This window comes from Anopheles merus, chromosome 2L (assembly GCF_017562075.2).
Source record: "Anopheles merus strain MAF chromosome 2L, AmerM5.1, whole genome shotgun sequence".
Lineage (NCBI taxonomy): Eukaryota > Metazoa > Arthropoda > Insecta > Diptera > Culicidae > Anopheles > Anopheles merus.
In genome coordinates, this window is record NC_054083.1 from 10,749,969 (window position 1) to 10,767,445 (window position 17,477).

The 17,477-nt window shown below is 37.8% G+C and overlaps 2 protein-coding genes across 3 annotated transcripts; both read left to right on the plus strand.

Annotated features, from left to right (window-relative positions):
• Positions 1 to 7,318: 7,318 nt before the first annotated feature.
• Positions 7,319 to 8,195, plus strand: LOC121594037 (mitochondrial pyruvate carrier 2-like). The gene is made up of 3 exons (XM_041916906.1): positions 7,319 to 7,525; positions 7,644 to 7,684; positions 7,772 to 8,195. Exons 1-3 carry the CDS (start codon positions 7,441 to 7,443, stop codon positions 8,000 to 8,002), a joined length of 357 nt encoding a protein of 118 aa, XP_041772840.1. The 5' UTR covers positions 7,319 to 7,440; the 3' UTR covers positions 8,003 to 8,195.
• Positions 8,196 to 12,829: 4,634 nt separating this feature from the next.
• LOC121594036 (helix-loop-helix protein 1) lies at positions 12,830 to 17,227 on the plus strand. Of its 2 annotated transcripts, none has more exons than XM_041916905.1 (2): positions 12,830 to 13,160; positions 16,742 to 17,227. In XM_041916905.1, exon 2 carries the CDS (start codon positions 16,742 to 16,744, stop codon positions 17,168 to 17,170), a length of 429 nt encoding a protein of 142 aa, XP_041772839.1. In that variant the 5' UTR covers positions 12,830 to 13,160; the 3' UTR covers positions 17,171 to 17,227. The 2 variants fall into 2 exon arrangements, with proteins under 2 accessions (XP_041772839.1, XP_041772838.1); XM_041916904.1 differs by having other exon boundaries at positions 12,830 to 13,146.
• The last annotated feature ends 250 nt before the right edge of the window (positions 17,228 to 17,477 follow it).

Sequence of the window (17,477 nt, forward strand, 5' to 3'; positions counted from 1 at the left end):
GCCACATTTTGTTTTCTATTGAGCTTTGGTATCTGGCAAACTTTTTCCCTTTGCTTCGGCATAGTTCAGTGTACCATGTATTAGTCTCGTGGTTAGCTCTCTGTTGGAATAAATTAATAGCATCTTTCAATCTTATTTTGTTATTTATCACAGTTTGTTTACTAAGACTATCTTTGGCTAATTGGTCGGCAATTTCATTTCCAGCTATTCCGACATGGCTTGGGATCCATTGGATTATTGCTCGAGTAACTTCACAGTTATGTAGTATTCTCCCGAGGAGTTCGTCTATTCGGTTTTCTTCTTTGGCTGTATTTAGTGTTTGGCATGCTGATAGACTGTCTGTGTAAATGGCAATATTATTCCAGCGTTTTTTTGTCGACATCTCGAGTGCCAGGTCTATGGCGTAGAGTTCTATAGTGCTTATGGATGTTGGGTGTTGGAGTTTCTTTGATATTTTGAGTTTTTCAATCGGAGTTTTTACATAAATTCCTATGCCACAATTTTCATCTTTTTTGCTGCCGTCTGTATATATTTTTATGATGTGAGTTGATGATTTGCATGCTTGTTTGGTAAAGCACTGTTATGTTTCAAATACTTTGAAATGGTTGAAATCATACTTAGTTTTGTTGTTGAAGGTGAGTTTGTCAGTTATGTATGTTTTTTCTTGAGCGGTTAGGTTTCTTGATGTGATTGGGAGTGGCTGAGATGTTGTGGTGAAAAAGGAATGTGCTATTGCTTTGCATAGTTGTTTTTGCATAAGAAGTTTAGACCGTATGTGGAAGGGCATTTCTGCTGCTATGGCGTGGAGTGTGTTGATCGAAGTAGTTTTTGTGCAGCCTGTAATTTTCCTGAGTGACTGGTTAATTATTGTTTTCATGGTGTTGAGTTTGTTTTTGTTGGCGTTGCTACTTAGAGTTATCCCGTATTCCAGGGTACCTCTCACAAGAGCTTGGTGTAGTTGTTTAGCTTTTTCTGGATTTATGTGGTTGGATTTGTTGCATACGGCTTTAATGAAATTCATTTTTTTCTGGGCTTTGTTGATTTGGTTGTTAATATGGGAGTGGAATTTTAATCTGTTGTCAATTTCTATGCCTAGAAAGTGGTGGGAGTTGACTTGTTCAAGGGGAGTTCCGTTTAGTAAGTGTAGTAAGTGTAGTTTTTGGAAAATGTCATGAGTTTTGTTTTTGCTACGTTTATTTCAAGTTGAAGGGAAGATAGATAGGAAGTGTGTTTTTGTTTGAGCTGCTGAAGAGGTGATTGCACTTCCAATTAATGCGAAATCGTCTGCAAATTGGATTATATTTACATTGTCCCGGTTTAGTTCGTGACATCCACTTGTATACAGGTTGAAAAGCAGTGGTGAAAGGACATCCCCTTGGGGCAACCCGTTAATTATCCTTCTCTTAATCGATTTTCCTTCAGCAGCGATCTCTACCAGTCGGTTTGAGAGGAATCCTTCTATCCATCTGATATCTTCTTGTGGTATCATTTTTCCGGAGAGGATTTTTGTTAAAAGGCCAACATTCACACTATTGTAGGCGTTTTTAATGACAATAAAAACTACTGTAGTGTTTTTGTTTTTTCTTATGTTATTTTTTAAGATGTTGGAGAGTGAATCAACTGCGGAGGTTGTGGGACGGTTTTTTTCTAAATCCAAAGGATGTGCTGGGGAGGATGTCAATCTTATCTACTATGTGGTTAATGTTGTGTAAGATGCCCGTGTTTGCCACTTTCGTTATAGTAGGAAGCAAAGCTATGGGTCTGTGATTTGCTGCTAGACTGAGATCCTTGCCGGGTTTTCCAATTGCTACAATTTTTATTCTTCTGAGCCTCAATTTTTATTCTTCAACCTATTTCCACGACTCCTCTTTTGTACATGTCATTGATGTTTCCGATTATGGCTTTGGTGTTTTCGCTGCTTGAATGTTTTGTACGATAGTTTCAATGTTTTGTACGATATTTTGTCAATACCAGGAGCAGAATTCTTTTTTGAGTTTAGGATATTGTGCCATCTGTTGTAATCAATTAGATTTTTATCGCTTATGAATCGGGGTCTTGTTCCATTTTTTTCAAAATGAAATGAATCAAAATGAATTTTTAAGAACTCTTTTGCTGGGGATTCATCTATGGCAATCTTGTTTGTTCTGGCAGGTTTATCTTTGAACATTCCCATAAGAGTCCAAAGGTCATCCATTGAGGATTGAGAATCGATCAAGTCTAGTTTTTCCTCGATTCGTTTGGTTTCTGATTTTTCTTTTGCGAATCGAAATTTGGCTGATTCTTTCTTGTACTTGATTTGGTTTTCGATCGTCCGATTTTGGTTATAGTCTGTTCTAGCTCTGCATTTCTCTTCCCATGCTTTTTGAACGATATCATTCCACCATGATTTTGGGGTGAACGGGGTCTTGATTTTGTTTCTTAAAATAATTTTATTAATATCTTTGGTAATTGAGTCGATGTCAGAATTGTTATTGTATGGTAGGCTGGATATTTCTTCGTCTATTTTTTTCTTATTATAAACTGTGATTTTTGTGGGGGAGGTTTGAATAGGTTAAAATTGGTGAATATAAGCCTATGTCCACTATTGCCGATGTGTATGTCTGAAACGTTCCTTTGAATATGTGGGGTTATAGCTAGAGAGGTGATTGTCAAATCTATTGCTGAGTTACTTTTGTTTGGGTCTGGGTTAATGAAAGTTTGTTCATCGTTATTTATCACAGTTAGATTGTTTTCATTAATTTCATGTAAAAGGATATTTCCTTTTCCGTCACACGTCTGATCTCCCCATTCAGAGTGATGAGAGTTAAAATCACCCATTATTATTAATTTGTTATATTTTGCTAAGCTTGATATGCTAAGGGTTAGTAAGCTGCGGAATGTTGCGATTGGTGTGTTGGGTTTAACGTACACCGAAGCGATTACTAAGCCTGCTTGCTTTATACGAGCGGCTACTATCTGTATGTATGGGTTAGGGGGAAACTTTTAGTTTTTCTATGTTGAGCTCTGTGCGTATGATTATTGCCGCTCCTCCGTAACCATCTTCTCTATTGTCCGATATTAGTTCATAGTGTGGGATGTTTATTTTCCCTATGGCTTTATCATCCAACCATGTCTCCTGCAGGCAGGCTACATCGATCTTCCTTTTTATTAGCAATTCTATAATTTCTTCTTTGTTGGCTCTTAGTCCCTGTATGTCAGCTTGTAATAACCAAAGCATGAGACCAAATGTTTAAGTGTGGATGTGGATGCCTTGTGAGTGGTATTTAGTATAGAATTTTGAATTTATCGTATTCTGATGTGTTATCTTCTTGTGTGTTAGTAATTATGTATTCCTCCACCATCATAGTGGGGGTTTTAGGTGTTTCATTAGTAACTTCTATGTATATAGAATCTGGTGATTCAGGTGAACTGATCGTTAGTGTGTCGCTTCTTATGGGTGTGTTTGTTTGTTCGTTGGGTGTAATCGTTTGATCGATTACGGTTGTCTGTTTATGTGTTTCTCTTGGAGTGGTGGGTTCGGATGTGTGTGTTTTGTTATTTTCTGTGGTGTTTGTGTTGTTTGTATCATTGGTGGTATTTCGTGAATTTGTTTCTTCTGTCGAGTTTGTACTTACGCTTTTTGTTGCTGATTTTGTTCTTTGTGCATAGCATAGGTCTAATGTGTAGATTTTAGGGATTTCGGGACACTGTCGTCTACGTATACGTTTTGCTTCTCCGTATGTTATTTTGTTCACTGTGCGTATTTTACTGATCTCCATTTCGTCACAAAAAACAGGGCAGTTCCTGTGTAGCGTATTGTGGGCATCTCCACATGACACGCATTTTGTTCATACGCATGACTCTTTGTGTTCCAGTTCACTGCAGTTTGCACATATTTTATCGCGCTGGCAAGATTTTTTTGTGTGGCCGAGTCTCATGCAGGTGGTGCACCGCATGGGTCTCGGAATGTATAGTTCCACTTTCAGTGGATACAGTCCGAAATCGACTGTACGTGGGATTCTTCCTGTTTTGAAGGTGACGATTGCTGTGCGAGTATTGCTCAACACATTGTTTATCTTTCTTTTTAATATAATCACCTCCGTTACCTTCTGTGTTTGAAGACCGTCCAATATTTCCCCTTCCGTAAGGAATTCGATATCGGGGCATCGAATCACTCCTTTGCTACAATTTAAGGTGGGGTGTTCTGCCGTTTGAACTTGGATCTCTCCTCTGTGATCGGGGATCGATTTTATTTTTTTAATTTTCTCTGCTTGTTTCTGGTTGGCCACCTTGATCAGTAGCTTCCCGTCTTTCAAGCGACTGACCAGCATTGGTTTTCCGGAGATCGCATTTTCAATTACCTTTGAGATCAAAAACGGGCTAACTCGGCTTAGATCTCTATCTCGGGTTGTGGATTCCATCACCATGAATACCTCATCCTCCATGATTTCTTTCTCAAATCCTAGGATTTTATTCTTTTTCCCCATTTTCCTTTTAGGTTCGCTTTGGAACTCTAAAATGTCGTAGTAGTTCCCGAGGGGAGTTCGATTGGTGCCAGAGCGCAGCCTTACTTGCAGTATTCAACAGGCATGGCGTGGTGTTGTTTAGATGTACGCAGTGTGGCCAGATTATTATGGCGGATTTCGGTAGGAGCGCCAACATTTTATCTGTAGTTTTCGGTAGGTTAAAACTCGACACTCCATCTCACGAGAATATGCATCCTTTATCTAGGATATGGATTAGATTTGGTTCAGCAGTTACACAAATGAAGGTCTTTCTGAAGTGACGATCTAAAAATTGTACTAGGAATTCTAAGCCAAAGAAGGACTAAGATGCAAATTTTCTTCTCAGTGGTGGCAAATTATTTTTCTAGGGCCTCCACGCGACCGCTTAGAGCCGCAGCAGTGCTCCATGGGATACGATTCTATCGTACGTGCTGTCATTTGATTTTCGCTGGATTATTTAGACTGATTTGATTGTTTGGCTGAATATTACCGCAGGACTCCACACAGCATAACACGGAGCGCAACATAACAACTGACAGCTGCCAAACGCTTCACAAAACGCTTGGGAAATGAGGTAAAGCGTTTCATTGACTATCGATCATCGCAGTAGGGGAGAAGGTGATGCACAAATAGCACTATTAACTGTTTTTTACATTTAACAGTTTTGAACACACCGCCGACGTGTTCTTCCACTAAAAGATCATTAAGACAAAACTTTTTTTGTTCTTATTTATATCTTTTCACTGCAACAAACGACAACACTTCGTAACACTAAATTGCTCTTAAATTACTGTTATGACAGACACAACTGCTCCAATGGGTAAATTAACAAAAGGCTGTCTTACGGACGTCACACGAAGCGTAAACTAAATTTCAGCCATACAACCCTATAATCTTTTGACACGAAGTTTACGCTCTCCCATACAAATCAAGCGTAAACTTTTTGAGTTTACGCTTCGTGTGACGTCCGTATCTGACTGGGCGGCCTCCAAATCGTTGCGAGTTTCCCTCGCTGGTGACGTCGGTTTTAACCCAAGCGCCACAGATTAAGCTTAAACGACTGGAAAATTGAATATCCATAGGAAAAAAATGAAAGCTTCACAGCTTCATTGGTTTGATCAATAGATGGCGTATTACAACTCATCATTATATTGCTATCCTTTTCTTGCAATGTGTTTCGACAAGTTTCATCTTATAATGACCTATATAGCCTTATAACTTTCTGAGCAAAAATCTATGTGAATGGTCGTGTGGTCGGATACGTGGGTATCAACACCAACGACCATAACTCAATTCTCACTTGCTTCAGTACTGGTGGTTTCCGTTGGAGTTTAGTAATTAAACAATTGTATCGCCGTTCTAGTTCTAGCGATGCATAACTTCAATGCGAAACCATACAACAGTACAGAGGAAATGAGAAAGCTCTCCTCCAAGCGATGAAGCTCAACTGGTTGGGGTATCCCACCAACAGAGAAGAGCGCCACCAGCTTTTTTGCTATTTTTAGAATGAATGAGTCGTTTGCCGTCTGCTAAACGAAGTCTTTCTATATTCCGTTTAGGTAGAGAACTTGAGTCGTTTAGAAGCCGTTTAGTGGTCGTTTAGTGGATTTGTGGCACTTGGGAAGTACTTGTGACGTCGGTTTTGACGTTTTGCGACGGTTTTGCGACGGTGGCCGCCAAAAAGCTAGCCTTGACTTGCGGACCAGTGTGGCCAGATTATATTGGCAGATTTCGACAGGAGCACTGTTGAGAACGCAACCATTTAATTTTAATCAATTACAGGCGGTCCCCGAGATACACGGTACCTCTTATACGCGGATTCAGAGATACGCGGTTTCCTAAATTTGACAGTTCTTTGAGCAAATTGTACTGATTTGACACATATATTGTAAAATGTCAAATAATTTCTGTTTTGATCGGATGTAAAAAACTATTTCGAAAGGTTTAAAACTGTTATTTCATTCAGAATCATATCAAATAATTGATTAAGTGGCTAAAACCACCCCCTAGATGCAAATTAACACGAAAATTAGTGATATTTTGGCTAGAAATCACGAGATTCGACTTACGCGGAAATTCGAGATACGCGGTTTTTTGCGGCCGTTTTCGGTCCCCATTAACCGTGTATCTCGGGGACCGCCTGTATTATAATGATCAGTTTCTTTTTAAACTTTAACCGCCAATGGTGAAATTCAATTTCGAATTTAAATGATTTTCTTTGACGAGCAATTCTCGGAATCCACACAACTGACATTTTCTACTTATTATGAAATTTTAACGGATAAGAATTTGAATTTAAAACGCATGTAGCAATTTTCACGTGCCAGGCAAACAAACGTACATTTGCGCGATAAGTATAAAAAAAGCGATTCTTGAAACAGCATCTCAAGCGCCTCAAATTAAGCTTAAACGACTGGAAAATCAAATATCTGTGATTTTCGGTAGGATAAGGGCCGTGTCTGTGCTTCATCGCACGTGCTGTCAAACGCTTTTTCGATTCATATTGCGATTATTTGACGATTTTTAATAGTTTAACGATTATGAAAAAATAGTTTGGGGTTGTTCGTTCAAAACACCACACAATCAGTTTGACAAATATCATCAGATGCGGCGTCCGACGAAATCAAAATTTTTTGATTCCGTCGTACGACGAAATCGCACGTCCGACGTTATCTGTCAAATTCCATATAAAATTTTAACAGGACTTCCGATAAAATCGCATGCGATGGAGCACAGACACGGGCCTAAATCAAAAATCGGTAGTTTTAGGGTGGTCATCTGTGAATCGGTAGGCATATAAAAAATTGGTAGGAATACAGATAAATCGGTATTTCTGGTCACTCTGGAAGTACGGAATGTTTTGGTAGCTGATAATAAATTTTTATTTCCTTTTCCCAGCAGTTCAGTGCGAACGGTGCCAGTGTCCCTATTCTACCTCGAATCCAATCCCATTACCATGTCGAAGCTTTACCACGGTGTCATCAATGTGGCCGATAAGTTTGTCCCCAACGCGTTGCGGCCCCTGTGGAACCACGCTGCTGGTAAGATTTGTTTATCCAAAGCAATACGCAAGTTTATGTAACACTCGTGCGATTTGTGTTGATTTTTGGCACACTGCTAATTGATGCACTCCGTGCGGTTCCGTTCGTTTATTTACAGGACCGAAAACAGTTTTCTTCTGGGCGCCCGTCTTTAAATGGGTTCGTATGCGAAATGGCAGAGCTCGAAGCTTGTAGCAATTGTGCTGTGTTAGTCCATTTATTACTGTTACTCTACTTTCTTTGCAGGGCTTGGTCGTAGCCGGATTGAGTGACCTTCGACGTCCTGCGGACCAGCTGTCAGTTTCGCAGTCCGCTTCACTGGCGGCAACCGGAATAATTTGGTCGCGCTACTCGCTGGTGATCATTCCCAAAAATTGGGGTCTCTTCTCGGTGAACGTGTTCGTCGCCGGTACGCAAGTACTGCAACTGTATCGCGCGTGGGACTTTTCGCGCAAGGCACCGAAAACCGCTTCCTAGACGAATACGCAAGTGCGAATGCCGTACCTGCGGACTAATAACTCTATGTGAAAATCGGAGCAGTTTTTATAAAACGCTGCTATTTTTATAAACACTATATCTGAAACTGTACAGTCCAGGTTTGATGTAAATGATATTAGAATGTGTACAGTATAAATATTTGCACAAAAGATAAAAACGATCTGTAGTAGAATCTCTTGCTTGGAAGGTTAACGCTTTATTAATGAAAGAACGATTAACTATTTCATAAAAAAATCATCCTTAACATTAAATAATTTTATTATTGACTAGCTTCAATAAGATTAAAATGAACTTTTTTATTTTATTTTTGGTCGGAAAAGGGTTTAGACTTTTATCTCATAGCGTCTAAGTTTTACCAACCGTTATTGTGCATAATATTTACTTTGTATTTTTTTAATTGAAACAAGTCATAGTAGATCCGACTTGTTGATAGAGGAAAATAGGTGAATACAATTTTTCCTCTGAAAGCTGAAATTACAAATCAAAGAAATATGTTACATTGATCGCAGTTTTTAATTTGTTCTTTGTTAAAACTTCCATGAAATCAATTTGAATTTAAAAAAAAAGTTAAAAAACAAATTGTTCATTTATTCTAAATGGCAACAAAAGCCTTCTTTCAAAAAACTTAATTGGAATTTCATATTTTGTACGTTTTTACGCAAACGTGTTCTATTTACTCCTGTGGAACCTGTATAAGAGGGAATCCGACCTTAAATATTATATCCCTTTAAAACAAAAGACAAAAGCGTCTTTTGAATGTTTCAGAATCACTATTTATTTTTATTCATTTGAAACGGGTCGAAGTTTAAGTTCCATAATAACAAAACAATACAATTTTCAAATTTGATATTACATTGATGATCATTATGGTCATCGCTAGCTTGAGCATCTCACTATATATAAAATCGAAAATCGCCACAATGACGTAAGAGTAACCATTCAGCGAGAGAGAGAGAAAGCAGTGAGAGCAGAGCTCTCTTAGCAACGCGCGTTGCTGCGAAAGGACTTCCTCCATGCCACACTGCTAGCCCTTGGGTAATGAGGGCAATGGTTACTTAGATTTTTTGTTTACACAAACCGATTTGAAAATACATGGTATTGGATATAATGATTTTTGTTAAATAACTAAAGTTGCAAATTAGCCACCTGATCATAACGTGTCCCATCTCATACCCGTTCCCATATTAAATCAAGATATTCATGGCAATATTAAAAAAAAAAACATGTTTGAAAACTATGCAAAATAGCTTAATTGTGAAATGGTTGATATTCCAATTCATTGGATCGTTAATAAAGCCAACCATACTCATTATTGGTGCTTAAGCACCTCGAATACTACATACACCGTCGTCATCAGCAGATAAGTGTGGTACAGAATATCCTGTAAAACGGATTGCTATACCCAGGACGTCGAACATGTACACTCCCTCAAATCTTCTTCTATTTGGCGTAACGTCCTATGCGGACATGCCGTATAGTATAGGCTTTCGAGACTTAATTCATTACCACGTAGCCGGATCCTTGCTATGGGGGGACGGTCCATGGGCTTGAACCCATGACGGGCATGTTATTGAGTCGTTCGAGTTGATGACCACGTACCACGGGACCGCCCCAAATCTACTACTCCCTCAAATCTACTACTCCGCAATATTGGCTGAGTCGGGACAAGGAAAACGCATGACAATAAGAGGTGGATGTAGCCGAGAGACCCTAAGCGGCCATATGCTAAAAAGCCTTGCTGAAATTCCGAGCAAGAAAGCGGCGGATGTTGATGGCTTGAAAGTTAAAATTGAATTTGTAACGATTTGCTCGCGTGCGGGAAGAACTACTTATTTCAAGATGTCCTTCCGGAACAAAGCACTAAAGGGAGAGATGGTTCATTGCGCAACATGACTGCAACATACTGCGCGTTAGGTGAGACAACCGCACTGCATTCAGCCGGATCAGCATCAACAGCAGAATGATCCACAATGAAACTATGCTTACTGTAACGTGCCCAAGAGGGTTGAAAAGATTCTGACTGTATCTATCAAGAGTGATGGCTATATCTACCATGTGATGCTATCACCGTACTATGGTGTTGATTAAGAACAACCACGTTATTATTAAGGACACGTCAAATTAGAAGCAAAATCTGAAAAATGTGGGGCGGGAAGAGTAAATAAAGTAGTTTACAAGTAAACGCAAATTTAGTAAATTGATCAAGAAAGGCTATAACAGTGTTGAACCATTCTTTTCTATAACAATATAGATCGGAATATTAGAACTACACATTTGGAATGGGTATATGAGGGTATATGTTCACTATTAAAATTTGATATTTGGCGCAACAATAACAATTGTCTCATACACAAATACAAATTCCATTCAATACTTCAAAACCAGTTTCAGGATAATAAAATGAAATTTTGACGGCGTTTTTGGAAACCTTTTTGAAATTTGTGACCGGGAAAATTTACATTGAAAATGTTCTAAGCATCTATTACTTATTACCTAACGTATGAAACATAAGTCGAAAAAAAGAGTAGAAATGGAATTCGAACCATGTGCGATGTGCGAAGCAAAAGTGAGCATTTCAAAAATCGTATGTTTTAAGTACGTAATTGGGATTGGATCTAAACATGTTGTATATGTATTAGCGGCACCCTAATTTTTTAATCCACTGCACATCAATACGTTATTCAATGAACACGTTGTTGAGGATACTACTAAAAATCAAATAATCAATAATAATAATCAAAAACCTATACATTTGTGTCAACAGAGGCATGGATCGTATCAGTTTGAAAATTACAAAATTGCGTTACTTGGCTCAAAAGTAGCCTCATCGATATTTAACGGTTCTGCAAAGTACAGTAATAACTGTCCAGGATGTTACAAGGTTAACACATTTGTCACCACAAATGCATTAACGCATAAGAACAAATAGGAGTTATGGATGATGCAACGTGTAGAGTTTGAAAATGATTCGAAATTTGAGGCCATCCGGTAGATTTTACCGGGCCTTAACTAGTTAGCAATATATATAATATAAATATAAATAAATATAATATAAACATAAATATAAATAAATATAATATAACATAAGAATATAAATCCCAAATACCTGTATAGGCTGACATGGCCGGGTTGGTCGTGCCCACAAAAATTTAAAATTTTAATTTTAATTCAAATTATCTCAAATTAAATTTGGTTGTCTTTTCTTTATCCCGACAATTGCTGAAGCAGAAGATGCTTACTATCTCCATGGAATAAAGAAAAATCCCCTGTGAAGGATTTTTTTTGAAAAAATAAATACATAAATACATGAACTAGACAAAAGGAATGAAATAAAAATACAATAGGTAAAGGTTCTGATATTTATGAAAATGCTGCTCTTTGTATTGACTAGAATGATGTGACCCATGTTCAAACATGTTCAGCATTTTGTATGTCTTCTTACATTATTTATTCAGTTTAAATTAATAGTTATTTTCACCACTTTATCATCCGTTTTTTAAATATAAATTATATACTTAAAAATAGTTCTAACCCTAATTTAGCCAGCAATCACTGCTTTAAATACAAAAAATGTTGATAAAATACGTGTTAAAATGAACTAGAACAAGGGGTTTTCAAACTACGGTCCGCGGGCAGCATGTGGCACTTGGGAGTCTATAATGCGGCCCTCGATGACTTTGATAAGGTTCAAATGATTAGTATATTGTGTTGACTATTTTAACGTTATTTACGATGCAATGCGACCCGCAAACTGAAAGTCGGGACACCCCTTAACTAGAATATGCAAAAGATGTGGAAGAAAATTAGTCAAAAGTTGAATATAAAGTTGAGTTCCTTGAATGCCATTGTTATTGCCACTAAAGACGTGTCACCTTTGAGGTTATCCAGAAAGTCCACATTAAAAAATGGATAGGCACGGTAGTCTATTTGATAGTTTCGTCGGTTCAGTTTTTAGTTGCGTTTAGTTGCTCACAGCTTTCTTATTCATAAGTATACGCGCGGAAAGATGGTGGCCCAGGTGATGGGGCCTTTTTGTGGCATTATGTAAAATAGAAAGCAGCTGTAAGGTATTGTAAAATAAATAATCAAAATATAAACTCTTTTGAAAGCACGAATGAACTCAAATAGTAGCCATCAGTAGCCAAAGTATGTACAAATCATCTCATTAAAAAAAAAACGAATAAGACAACGATTTGGCGTCTTAGCGAAAATTAGTCTTAAAAATATACACCCTGAGCAAGCTTATATCACAAACCATCTTTTATATTCTTTCAATGAAATGTAAAAATCCAATGAAATAATCACTTTTGATCATTGTTTCCCATTGCTTGATTCCGAACATCTATAGGAAATACACGCTAATCCGAAGCGTTACCGCGTTTCTTTCGTATACTACTCATTCTTCTTGAATTAGTTGATTAATAGACACTAAGTAAATTCTTATTTTTTTCATGCTACGGTAATAATATTATGATAAATATGACACACGCATCACCATTGGTGCTGTTTTTCAACAAAATAAATCTTTAGTTCATTTCTTTCTTTTTGTCGCATCAAACTCCATTTGAAGTTACCCTTCACGAATGTATATTTGTTATCTTAAAGAGCATATCCCTTAAAACCGGGTGTATTGTCTGCTCATAATTAAAATATATCAGTTTGTATGGTTTGCACCTGCGATCTGCATAACGAGTGGCTCAGCTGCACGCAACAACAACATAACACTGCTGAAACAAGCGAATGCTGCTTTGATTTCAACGGTGGGCGTGACTACACGATTGGTGGAACCAATCACAGCCACGAGGATGCTGTACTTCCAAGATGGCTGACGAATCCTTTACAGCGAAAACTGTGGAAGGGATGATAGTGTCGCCGTGTTTGGTTATCTCATTCAGTGCTACTTTAGAATTCGGTTGACGTGGATGCAAGAAACAAGAGTTTAGCTAGAAACAACAGTGCAGTTGTGTGAAAAAAAGAACTTTATCTCCAAAAGGTTGAAGGACCTGTGGTACCAATAAGTGTTGTGATTTAGTGCAATGTGTTCGTTTGATCAACAGTCAGCACATTAAAACGTTTGAAACATTGTGAATAGTGAAGATAAAAGGGACTGCATTTTAACGGCTGTAAGCATTGAAAAGTAATTAGCTATGATGACAATAAAGTGTGAATAATGGACTTTCCTGAAATGTTACTAAAACATGGACTGAATCAGGATAATGATGGAAACTAGTTATTGAATGTGTTATTTGAATAATTATTCAACTCAACGTTGACTAAATATCTTCATTTTAATGTAGAAATGTTATATTGTAGTACACATAGTGCTATGAATATTTTTTCCGATAGCACTAATGGTTATAGTTATGTGTTGTTAACATCCTTAAAAAGCGGATATTTTTTGTTGGAACTGCATTACAGCTGTATTGTACGATTGTCTTACATAATAAGAATTTATCAAAAATTGCAATGTTGGAACAAAACACGCATTAACATTGTCGCTGAATGCGAGTGCATTTTTTCTATTTTTTTAATGATTAGAATCGTACCACGTATAGGCCAACGGATGATAAATTTGTGAGAATAATTACTAATTCAAACTGATTACTTATAAGAAGACACACAGAATGATGTACATGTTTGTACATAGATCAAGTCATTCTCGCCAATATAAAGGGCAGCGTTTTCAAAAATATCATTAACCTATTTTTTCTTATTTCGTTCCTTTTGTCTAATTCATTTATTTATTTATTTATTTTTTTATTGTAGGAGTCAGAATCTAGACATTTTAAATTTTAAATAAAAAAACTAATAAATAGTAAATTTTCAAATAGGGATTTTTGTTTCCAAAATTGTAAATACAGTAGAATCTCAACTTTACGTCATTTCCTTCATGTAATTTCATTTCCAGAAATTTCATGTAATCTCATTTCCTTTTTTTGTCTACCTAATGGTTTAACACAAAAATGCTTATAACTAGATTACAGCCGGTCCCCGAGATATACTCTTATACGCGGATTCGGAGATACCCGGTTTTCTTAATTTGACAGTTCAAAGAGCAAATTGTACTGATTTGACAAACCAATTGTAAATTTCCAAATAATTTCCGTTTTGATCGAATGTGGAAAACTGTTTCAAAAGGATTAAAACTGTTATACTCAGTCAGAATCAAATCAAATAATTAATTAAGTGTAGTCACAAACCACTAAAATTACACGAAAATTAGTGATATTTTGGCTGGAAATTACGAGATTCGACTTACGCGGAAATTCGAGATACGCGGTATTTTGCGGCTGTTTCCGTACCCCATTAACCGTGTATCGCGGGGACCGCCTGAAAATTATGGTAGTAGGTGGAGCATAGATAGATGTACAGAGACGAGAAGAGGAAATGCAGAAAGGAACCTAAAGAAGGAGTATACGGAGATCACTAGCTGGAACTAGCGTCGGCCGTAGCCTAGATGGAAATGACGCCAAATGAATACCATGATCGATTAATTGTGAAGAATAGACGGGGATGTACATAAAAGACGATAGAGGAAAGGAGTGTAGGGATATCGGCTTCGTGGAATAAGATGGAAGCGATAAATGAGGATTGATCATGAGTACGACGTAGTTCGTGACTCAAGTCCAAGAATTCGGGAGGCGGACAGAATACGGAGGAAGTTCATGGCCAGGACCAGTAATTCTCGTTTAAACGCTTTTTGCAACCGTTCGAATCTGAGGAAGGAAGGCGTCCACACTATGCTCCCGAACTCTAGTACTGGTCTGACTAGACTGCAACACAGAGCCTTCAGGCACGTTGGGTCCGAAAATTCGGACCCGATGCGACGAAGGACGCGAGATACGACGATTTGGATGTCGACATATGACTGTTATTATTTGATCAATTTGACAAATTTTAGATGATGATAGATAAATCTCCCTCTAATGCTCATCACAGGCTTAATCCCTTAGCTTAGCACCTTACTGCTTACCATAAAAGCATACAAAGTATTGTGGCTACAAGATCTTCTTCTACTTGGATTAACGTCTTACTTGGGCGTGGCGACCTATACAGGCTTTCGAGACTTAATTCATTACCACGCAGCCGGGTAGTCAATCCTTGCTAGGGGGGGACGGTCCATTCTAGGCTTGAATTCATGACGGACATGTTATTGAGTTGACTACTGTACCACAGGACCGTCCAATAGATATTTAAACTTTTGTTTGAAACTTTTTAATAGTTTTTTCTAGCTGTTTTTTTTTTCAAATAACTGGTCTAAAGACATCAAGTCTTTTAGTCTGAAGTCAATTAAAAGTACCGATTCCTGTAGAACCTGGCGTGAATCGTTTCTCTTCCGGATCGTCTCCACGGTAAAGGCATTTACTTGTAAACTGCGTGTATGAAGTTAGCAAATCTTTAAACAGTATGAGAAGGTTGCACTAGGAATCATGTGGTACTAACATAGATGTATCATCACAGTGATCGTAACTCTTCGAAAGTAATAACAGTTAATATCAGTTATGTGATTAATTGGGCTACAATCCCATTTCTGTTAAGCATTTAGATTTATGTAGTTTCTAAACTCTAGTCCCACTTCTTTGCCGGTCTGGTGGTACAGTCGTCAACTCGTATTATTCAACAACATACTCGTCATGGGTTCAAGCCCCCAATGGACCGTACCCCCATACGTAGGACTGACTATCCTGCTACAGGTAATCAATAAGTCACTGAAAGCCAAGCTAGTACAGGCAGGCCTTGACCGAAATGCGGTTGTTGTGCCAAAAAGAAGAATGGGAAGTCTCACCTCATCTTTTAACCGATCCAATGTTTGAAAATAATTCAATTCAATGATACCTAATAGAATATTATATTATGACTAATTAAACAAAATAAATTTCTTCCCTTTTCTTACAATAATCTGTTTACCCAGACATGTACTTCATGGGGGAATAAAATGCAATATGCAATATGCATAATGCAATAAAACAATAAATCATGTTTTGTTTAATTGGACAACAATAACACAGCAAATCGTAAATAGCAGTAGAAAATACATACGTACAAAAGTAATCAAACTTGAATAACCTATTTGTTTGATTGATTTGTTTTGATGTAACTTGGCATTTTACAATGGAATTTTACTATGCTATCGTGTAGCCGTGGTCATATTGGTTCTTTTAACATCCCAATAGCAAACGAGTCTATCCGGCCTTATAGCTGTCTGTTTCGCAACTATCCTGTAACTAGAGTAAATACTTACGAGTGTAACAGCTAAACAATATATCCTTGAGTCAGAGTTAATAAAAAAACTTAGCAATATGTTAAAAGATTTAGCTAAAATACACCCCAAGAAACGATCGATTGATTGAGTCAAAGTCAAAAGACAAAAGAAAAACAAAAGTATGACTTTTCTACTTTTTATCATACTTTATAGATTTGCTGAAGCTGTAGATCTTTATGCTATAAAAAAATTCAACAAACCTTTATTTTTGATGCATTGTAGATTATGCAAAAATATAGTCAAGATATCAGAAAATCAAATAACATTGAAGGGTGAAAGATATAACCAAGACATAATTTAGCATCTACCATAATTCTGATTCCGAAATAATGTTTACCACAGAATGAACATGTTTTTTCTAAATTTCTTTTAAAGAAACTTACTAAAAAAATGCTATAATATGACTTACCCTTTCTAACATTGGCACGGGTACTACTTACTTGTTCTCCTTGCAGATGGTGTACCAGATGAAGGACCCGATGGAACTCTCGTCGTGTGCAGTAGGCGTGCGTAAACCACGAACAAAGAGCGCCCAATTGTGCACACCGAGCCACGATCATCTTCCCGCCGGCCAACCGCCAGTCTACAGCAGTGCCGGTCCAGTACGACAGCGCAAGCAGCAACAGGATCCATCCTCGATTCAGACCACCGAGTTTTCGAACCTAACGCGCGAGGAACGGCGAAGACGGCGGCGGGCCACTCTCAAGTACCGCACGGCGCACGCGACACGCGAACGGATCCGCGTCGAGGCGTTCAATGTGGCATTTTCCGAGCTGAGAAAATTGCTTCCGACGCTGCCGCCGGACAAGAAGCTGTCCAAAATAGAGATACTCAAGCTGGCTATCTGTTACATCTCCTATCTTAATCATGTGCTGGACGCTTGATTTTGCTTTTGTTGATTTGATGCTAAGTTGCAATAAATAACTTGTCGATCTGTATAAAACATATGTAAAGGTGCAGCGTAGTGTTTAACAGTTGGGAAAGAAATGTTGCTGTTGTTGACATTTTCAGGACTCTTTTGGGATGGAAGGCGGGCAAGGAAGAACACTGATACCACCATCTCCCTGCAATTCCATCCCTCTCGTAAGATTACGCTTTTGAAACCAATAATACCGATCAGGACGACGACGATGTTGTCCTTATTTATGATTATTTAATTTTAAATAATAAATAACATTCATGCAGTTGTTT

Excerpts from the sequence above, each read along its gene's own strand:
- LOC121594037 (XM_041916906.1), top strand. The coding sequence starts at position 7,441 with ATGTCGAAGCTTTACCACGGTGTCATCAATGTGGCCGATAAGTTTGTC. Across the intron at positions 7,526-7,643 it reads CCTGTGGAACCACGCTGCTG|GACCGAAAACAGTTTTCTTC; the intron begins GTAAGATTTGTT and ends GTTTATTTACAG. Across the intron at positions 7,685-7,771 it reads GGGCGCCCGTCTTTAAATGG|GGCTTGGTCGTAGCCGGATT; the intron begins GTTCGTATGCGA and ends CTTTCTTTGCAG.
- LOC121594036 (XM_041916905.1), top strand. The coding sequence starts at position 16,742 with ATGGTGTACCAGATGAAGGACCCGATGGAACTCTCGTCGTGTGCAGTA.